The 9,026-nt window shown below is 32.1% G+C and overlaps 1 protein-coding gene across 1 annotated transcript; it reads right to left on the bottom strand.

The window, feature by feature from the left end:
• Positions 1–203: 203 nt before the first annotated feature.
• On the bottom strand, positions 204–3,902 carry LOC113769137 (probable 2-oxoglutarate-dependent dioxygenase AOP1.2). Its single transcript, XM_027313611.1, has 4 exons — positions 3,529–3,902; positions 3,110–3,431; positions 2,359–2,423; positions 204–366 (listed from the first exon to the last, which is right to left on the bottom strand). The coding sequence occupies exons 1-4, from the start codon at positions 3,900–3,902 to the stop codon at positions 204–206; spliced, it is 924 nt and encodes a 307-aa protein (XP_027169412.1).
• Positions 3,903–9,026: the final 5,124 nt, after the last annotated feature.

Below are 9,026 nucleotides of genomic sequence, written 5' to 3'. Positions count from 1 at the left end.
CTTCAACCTTCGGTTTAGGATACTTATGGGCTTTATATTTCTCTGGCATTATCTCACTAAACCAAGAACCAGGAAACAATCCCTTTAATCATTTGAGGAAAAAAAAAAGAAGAAAGAAATGTTAAATCCAGAACCAATGCATGATTCAATCAACCACATGTATGCATGCTTAAGGTAAAACACAAAAGAGAAGCAGAGTTAGCTTACTTCAAACTGTTTCTGAAGGGTCCTACACCTTTTCTTAGGCCTTGGGGTGGCTTTGCCGCAGTCATGAGCAAGAAATCTATCTCCATCTCTTCCTTTGAAAGCGTGACTAAGAATTTTGGCCCTTGCTTCGCTCCTGCTAGCCTCCCCATTATTCCATTTCTGCACCAGTTGCATAGTGGAGGACAAAGTTGCATTATAAACACCATGCTCTGCCTTACCAATAGTTTGAGTACACAAGTTCCAAGGTAACTCCTCCTCAGAGGATTTTTTCTTATACTCCTATTGGTACTTTTGGATCTTTGATCTTTCTCTGGATCATTAAAAATCCTCCGTTTCACGTGATCATCCACCGTGACTTTGAGGCAGCTCACCAGCTAGTCACGTATAGCTTTGATGTCCATAGTTGTGTCTCCTTCTTTGCCTACTGCTACTGCTGCATGGCAAATATGGTTGGTGGCAGCTTTCCTTTGTTTTTTTTTTTTTTTTTTTTTTTTTTTACCAGAGGGGCTGGCTAAGATAGAGGAAAAGACTTGGAAATGTGCATGAAATACAAAACCACAAAAAAAAAAGCAAAAAGATTATGGGTAAATTCTTGTTTCCAAACCACGGAACGACCTGTTGATAAATTATTATCAAATATAAGCATTTGGGGTTTTACTATCCCTTTTTTAGCTTTACAAAGTGCAAATAGTGGTCACATTGAACATTTCGCTCATTATTGTTCTTATTGATAATCACATTTGTTAAAAGGAAAATTTTAATGGAGCTTTTGTAACAATAAATGTAAACTAGTGATGATCCCGTTCGTTGCACGAGATTATATTTTACTTTTTAATTTTTTTCAAAATTAAACGACAACTTTTGTTGTAACAACTTAAGTTTATGGGAAAGTAAACAAAATCAAATTGTACTACTATACAAATTTTCATTCATATTGACCTTTAATAGTTTTCATTTCAAATTCAAGCAAATGAGAAAAACAAAGATTATTGAGAAAACACATAAGCAAGTGGATAGAAGGCCTTTTGAAGATATAGTGAAAAAAAATAATTTTTTATTAAATATTTTCCGTCACTCATATTCTCATGCTTTGAATTATTTTCATGAAATTGTTTGTCCTAAAAATATTTTTTCTTTTCCACATTGGGTCCCACACATTTATATTGAGGGATTGTACATACGGAGAATTGGTAGTCCGGTGGTTGGGTAGGGATATATCTAATTTAATAATTATATTTTCCTTGAGAACCTATAGTGACCAAACATTAACAGTATGACTCATGAAAAAGAAAATTAAACCTAGCAGCATTATTTTTCTGGTGATTGGGATCCCATAAAGCTCAATTGCATAGGCAAAATTATATTTTACCTAGTTGGGATCCGAATGAATTAGCGAAGAAAAGAAAATTATTACCTACGTATTGTAAACAACTACTTAGAAAGTCTGATAAAAAAAAATTTGATAACAACTTTTTAATAATTGTACTTAGAAAGTTTGATAAAAAAAATTGATAACAACTTTTTAATAATTGTACTTTCCTTGAGACTACATTTTTCCGAAATATTTGTTCTCTCAATAAATGCATAATGGATACCGAAAATGAAGGAAGAAGTTATCAAAATTGGTCATTGAGCATAAAGGAGATCACATTTAGGAAATGATTAAGATATTTTGTTATGTCCTAATAATGGAAAGCTATGCTTGGCATTCAAAAAAAAAAAAAATTAATTGATCTTGTTAGCATATTAGAAAAGTTCATTCTCAGCAATTAAAAGAAAAATCAGGACATTTTTTCTGTGTGATCAAGGACTCAAGAACTTGAAACATATAATGGTTTCAAAAGAAATTAAATAAATCATGACTGGCTAAGTTACAACATCTCTTTGTTTTTCCACCTTCCCCTTTTTGCCTTCAAGATCGGTCCACGGTACCATCAAAATTTCATCAACTTAGGCATAAAAAGAACTGATCAGACTCCACAGTAGGATTTAACAGCACATTTTGATCGCATTCCCTCCTCAGTGGTGTGGAATTGATGAAACTTGTGGTGATCGAATGGCTTAAATTGTAGTGGGTGCTCATCATCAACTAGTTCTTCTGGTACTTGAATTAACAAGTCCCAGATGAATGTAAATAGGCCGACCGAATACCTTTCTGCATTTCCAGGCATTATAACCCGATGATGTGGAGCTTCAATTCTGCCATTAGTCCATGCCTAGGGCCAGCACATCATATAAAAATTCTATAAATTTACTCAAATATACTCACTTTTTTTTAATCTTTTTGGTTAGGCTACTTAAACATATTGACTTGAGTGATATAAGGGACCTTAGAGTGTAAATGTGACTGTGGTAGAAATCAATGTTTTCAAACTTCCTGACTTTTTTTTTTGGGGGGTTGGCAACTATCATGTTTTTTAATTTTATTTAACTTTATTCACTAAAATTATAAATTTTCTATTTGAATCTATAAACTTTTCATATTGCTCTACAAAAAATTTGAGAAGAAAAATTTCAAATAATAGCTCATATTAGAAAGCCTCTGTACACATTGTTGACTTTATACCGTTTGTATCAAGTTTTTTATCGTGAGGAGTACATAGGATGAAGAATAACTATTCGAAGGAACAAAAAAAAAAGTGAATTTGAAGAGTAAATTAGTAATTAGCAGCCCCTTAAACTTTCGACTGTACAAGTTTTGATCCATTATACTGCATTTTTCTAAAGTTGACCATTTCTACGCCTATTGGGGTTGTTGGATTCAGAAAATTAGATGAGAGACCACAAATTTACGAGGGGTTTTTAGTTACTTTACCCTATGATGAATCATAATAGTCAATATGCGATTTAACGTTGAATGAACATGGAACAGAGATGAACTGCTGTAGGGCATGAGACTTACCATAAATGCTTCGCCAGCCATGATGATGAAAAAGGAAGGAAACGGATCAATTTCCATCCACCGGCCGTCCTTAGTTTTGATCTCTAGACCTTTTACTTGATGTTGATGAAGAATGGACATGAAGCTCTTGTCTGTGTGGGGGACAAGTCCCAAATTCGTTTCGTTTCTTTGAGGTTCTCGATACTTGGTTAGCCTGAGAAGATAGGATGTCGATCCAAGGAGTGCTTCATAACTCTTCTCTACACCATAGGTCTCTGACACCATTCTCATTACCATTTGATCTAATTCAGCGACAAGCTTTGAGTACGAGAATGCACTTTCACTGCCTCAAAAGAAAAAAGAAAATAATCAGATTGCTATTCAACCCAACAATTAATAGTAAAGGACTCCTTTCTCAAGTATCATTTACATGTATATACCAGAAACTATCATTCCCGTTGGGCCACATCAGGGTTGTGAACTTTTGAACTCCATCAATAGTAGTGGCATCATCAATGCCTAAACTTTCATAAAGAGGAAAACGAGGGTTCTGTCCAACATAGCCAGGTGCAGGCTTTTGACAAGTGTTTAGGAGTTTGGTTTCGGTCGGGAGATCAAATAAGTCCTCGGATGCACGAAAAATGGCTTCATGAAGTTCCAAGGAGACTTTATCGTAAAGGGCTATGAAACAACCATATTCTTCCAGGGCGCCTACTACAGCTTGCCTTGTTGATAGCCAACTACTGGAACCTGGATCTAAGTTTTTCTTAGTGAAGTCTATAACAGGTAGTTTATGCTGTGCTAAAGAACCCATGAAAAGAATAGGAAAACGTTAGCTAGCTTTGCGTGGAGTTTTGATTTAAGGTTGCCACATGAAAGAAAAACTTGGTTGTTATTCTAATTGCCAATACTAATCGGGTCTGGTATTAGAGCAATCTTAACCACAACAAAATAATATCCTTGGATCGAATTTCAAGACCTCTCCTTTTCCATTTTTCTCAAGACTTAGAGTCTATATCAAATTACATTCTCACAAAAAAATCATTTTCTCACAAAAGATGTGTGTTTGAATAGTGCCATCAATACGAAAAATATATTGATGCATCTTCTTAAGAACTTCTATAAGTGACTTATAGTTTTAAAAGCATACCTAACTCGTGGGATTGACCAAAACTGCATCCACCCAAAATTTTTAGAACCAAAAGAGTCAAAATTAATAAATAAAAAAAAAGATAAACGAAATATTTTGGCTGGAAGAGGCCAAAAGATTCGTTGATCTCAGTTTAGCGAACTAGTTGGTGAAAGGCATCCTGTTGTATCCTCAAGGACAAGAGAAGGCAGAAAGAAAAATTCATCATCTCGTGGGAAAGTGTTGTCTGCAAATGAATCAGTTTTACCTAATCCTCTTATATTCTTTTAAAATAATGTTTGCCTTGACAGTAGTGTCTTGAAATCTTATTTTGTTCATCGATAATTGTACTGTAATCCATAGAGAACATGTTGCAGCATTAATATATTATGATTAATTATTGTTAGGTAGATAGAATGTCCTTTTCAATAATAAAAAAAAAACATAAGGGAAAATCGTTCAAAACATCCCTCACATTTTGTAAAATAATTTTTTTCGTTCCTTACTTTTAAAAGTGTACTTTTACGTCCCTTACAAATTCACATTGGTTAAATTTAATCTCTCCTTAGATTTTCGACTAATTTTTTATCAGAATCCACTACGCGCCTTGCGCATGATCATTTTTTAAGGGCAAAATTGTCATATCAAAATTTACATAATCCAATCCATAATCCCTCACATTTCACAAAATGAATTGTTTCGTCCCTCACATTTTACAAAATAAATTTTTTCATCCCTTTATTGATCATGTGTATGAATAGCTCTTTTTTAAACTTATGTATATATTTATTGATTTTACCTGAATAATATGAATAGCATGTAATATATCTTTAATTAATTTTGGTTGAACATACTGTTCAGGTGAAATAAAATAGATACATACAGGGGTTTTAAAAAAATTATTAGTTTTTCACTTATATTCATTTCCTTTTACTCGAAAATTGAAAACAAAGAAAACATTTAATCTTAAACATTATCAAGTATTTATATCAAATTAAATTTAGACAAAAAAATAAACAAAGGAAAAGTATGATAAAAAGAAGTAAGTGATTGGCACTTTCAAATTTTAAAACAATTACAAGGCAAGTAATTCAACTGTTGGTCTTAAAACTGATGAGTAGAAATTTCAAATTTAAATTGCAATTTGTTAACATAACTACAGAATTCGAGTTATGACCGATTAATTAGATGGACTTATTATACAACTCAATAAATGAATTATTACCAAAAGAGAAATGGCCATAAATATTAAATAGGTTCACATGGTGAAATCAAATATATATATATATATATGGGTTTAAAACAAAATTACTATTTTTAAACCCATGTATATATATCTATTGAATAATATGTGTACAATTACAATTAGACTATCTAGGTGCAATTAAATAGAAATATATTAGATGCTATTTGTATTGCTTTGGTGAAATCAAATAGATATATATATATATATATATATATATATATATATATGGATTTAAAAAAACTATATGGTAAATAAGGGATGAAAAAATTCATTATATGAAATGTAAGGGATGAAAAAAATTCATTTTGTGAAATGTGAGAGACGAAATAATTCATTTTGTGAAATGTAATGGACTATAGATTGGATTATGTAAAATTTGATTTGACAATTTGCCCCCTAAAAAATGATCACGCGCAAGGCGCGTGATGGATTCTGATAAAAAAACTAGTCGGAAATCTAAGTAGAAATCAAATTTAACCAATGTGAATTTGTAAGGGATGTAAAATTATACTTTTAAAACTGAGGAACGACAAAAATTATTTTGTAAAATATGAGAGGTATTTTGAATAATTTTCCCAAAACATAAAATCTCCTCTCCTCGTTAATCACGGTGTCTTCCGGGATGGAGTGAATCGCAATTCATTTATTGCTTTTTTTTTTTTTTTGCCTTCTTAAAAGTATTTACTGCTTCTTTTTATGTTAGACACATGTTCATTTTTTTTAAACCCTCCCTTCCCTTCCAATATACTTTTCATCCCTAATTGTTAAGTCTAGGATAATCCTGATTCTGTGACAGGGAGAGAACTTTAAGACCTCTTCCCTAACCATTGGGCTAACCCTAATGAATACATATACATTGAAATTCTGCACATAATTCATCATTCAATCACACAACCTAACTTTTATAACTTTCCTACATTTGATTACTTTATTTTATTCTATCTTTACTTGTACGAAAATTTTTTTTTTTTTTGACAGAGCTCAACTGAAAGGTCACTAGCTCAACCATTGAGTTAATCGTGAACCATATTACATCATAATCGAACAATAAAAAATTAACATATTATTTCTACAAACATGTAATCCACTAAAATTACTAATATAGTTACATAATTGGTCAATATATTGAATTAGAAATCAAGTTCCGCCGAGTAAAAAAAAGAAAGAAAATAAAATATTTTGATTCATCATTGATCAAACTTAATGCTTTTGATGAATAAGATGCATGAAATTTCATAAGAAATTTGGTATTTCTAAACAATTTGAAGCTAAGGTATTGCTTTAGAAAATTGAAACAGAAAAAGTCATAATTATGCACAAAAGTAGGATAGATTGAGGAGTTTGAAAATATTAGGAGGATTTAACAACAACAGAATAAATAGTACTACATGTACTGGTAGCAGCAGCAATGCGCCTGTCCCTTCCTGCATCCAACGATTTGGAGCTGGGACAAGTACCAGTCTAACTTATAAAAATATGATAGATTAAATTATAAAAATATTATAGATTAAATTATAAAAATATTATCATTGCGACAAAAAAAAAAGTACCAGTCTAACCTGTCTTAGAAGTTTTCGTGCATTTCAACAAAATTTAAATATTTTAATAGTAATATTTTTCTCAAATATTATTTTATTTGTATCATAATTACAATTCTCAATTGATTTTTTATTATTTTAACAACTTTTTTATCTCACTTATATTACATCACAAAAAGAACTATAGTATTATTCCAAATAATATTTTAAATAATCTCCTATTCAAACACACATGTATTTGTTCATAATGTAAATGAAATTGAACACAATGTAAACTTAATATATTTTTGTGGATCATACGCATATTGTTAAAATTAATATTGGCTATGTTTGGATAGATAATTTTTTTAAAAAATTTTTTTTGCTTGCATCATAAACACATTTTTCAATCTAGTTTTTTATATTCCCAACCACCTTTTTATTTCACATACACCACATTACAAAAAGTGCTATAGTAATTATTCCAAATAATTATTTGAAATAATATTCTATCCAAACAAAGCCATGTAAACCTTATAATTTGAACCGTACATTTTTTTCATCACCAATCAAGGCCGTGAGGAATAGTTGCTTCTACAACAATTTTTCTGATTGCCTACTAGCACAGAAACCCAATCAAAAGAGGACACATAGGCTAAATGGAAATCAAGGATGGCAAAGGAAATTTGAAAGAAAATAAAATTACCTGCTAAGCAGTTGAACTCTAACCTGGTACTTTCAGCTTTTAAGCATTGGGATAAAGTTGATAGTGTTGATGATGAAGCATCTCCGATACCTATCTTTTTCTGCTTGCCCACTTCAGAATACTCCTCAAATCCTCCCGTGGTTGCTAATTTTGATGGTAACAAGAGTTCAACTGCCAATCCATATGGCAATGGTGATGGTACAGAATTAAATCCCTCTTCAACTGCTCAAGTGGAAGGTTGGTTCAATATTGTTGATGGAGCATCTTCGATGCCGGCTCTTTTCTGCTCGCCCCTATAGATTACTCCTCAAATCCTCCTATGGTGGCTATTTTTTATGGTTACAATACTTTAACGGCCAATACATACAGCAATGGCTATCATCCTGAATTAAGTTCCTTTTCAACTGCCTAAACTGATGATTTGTTCAGTGCTGATGATTATTTTAGTACAATCGATCTTGATCTTGGAATTGTTTAACCTGTGAGTAATTTTGAATCTAAAATAGATTCCACTGCTCAGTTTTTACGTGAGGTTGAGTATCTGTAGAATTATAATCCAGACTACCACCTTCAGAATTCAGTTTTGATATTGTTGACTGAGCAACAAAGTGCTGTTAGCGGTGTCCTGGGACATCCTGTTCCCTTTGATAATGGACATAAAAGTTAGAAAATGATATTTACCCTAAGAAGGATTTTGGTGATTAAATCTTGGGTTACAAACAAAAGATAGATAGTCAAATGATGGATTGATACATTGCTGGAGATTGCAGATGCTTGAAGAATACAGCTCTTGAAGTTTAGTGAAGGCCTAAGCCTTTTCCCTTTTGTGATTTTCATCTTTTGTCTTTTCTTGTTGTGGGTTTCATGATAACTATTCAAGAGTAGGGCCTCGCTTAATTACTGTTTTTCTATTAATAAAATCCATTGTTGTAAAGTTATCAAACACTCTTGTGAGTTTCTACCAAATCCATTTCGGTTCCTCTATTTATCATATCTGGAGTGATAGTGATTGTGAAATTTGAAACAAACCGCTTATAATTTGTATGATTGGTGTTGTCTCAGTTATACATTCATTAAACTTTCAAGAATTGTATTTGCCATTCTCCATTGTTTTGGAGAGGTGATATATATAGCCACGACCATGACTAAAATATTGCGACAATTTTGGATTGTTGGTGACTGCTTTCTGCTATGCATTTGCCACGGTTCGAGAGAGTTGACAAAAGGGGGAAAAACGCTTCTTCTTATATGCAATACAATGTATGCTATAGTTTATCCCCAAGATTCAATGTTTTGGATAGGGGCATTAGGCATGTGTATACCTGGCAATTGGACGGGTT

Source organism: Coffea eugenioides, chromosome 4 (genome assembly GCF_003713205.1).
Source record: "Coffea eugenioides isolate CCC68of chromosome 4, Ceug_1.0, whole genome shotgun sequence".
NCBI classification, from domain to species: domain Eukaryota; kingdom Viridiplantae; phylum Streptophyta; class Magnoliopsida; order Gentianales; family Rubiaceae; genus Coffea; species Coffea eugenioides.
The sequence above is the reverse complement of the archived record's forward strand: the minus strand, read 5'-3'. Positions and strand labels throughout refer to the sequence as shown.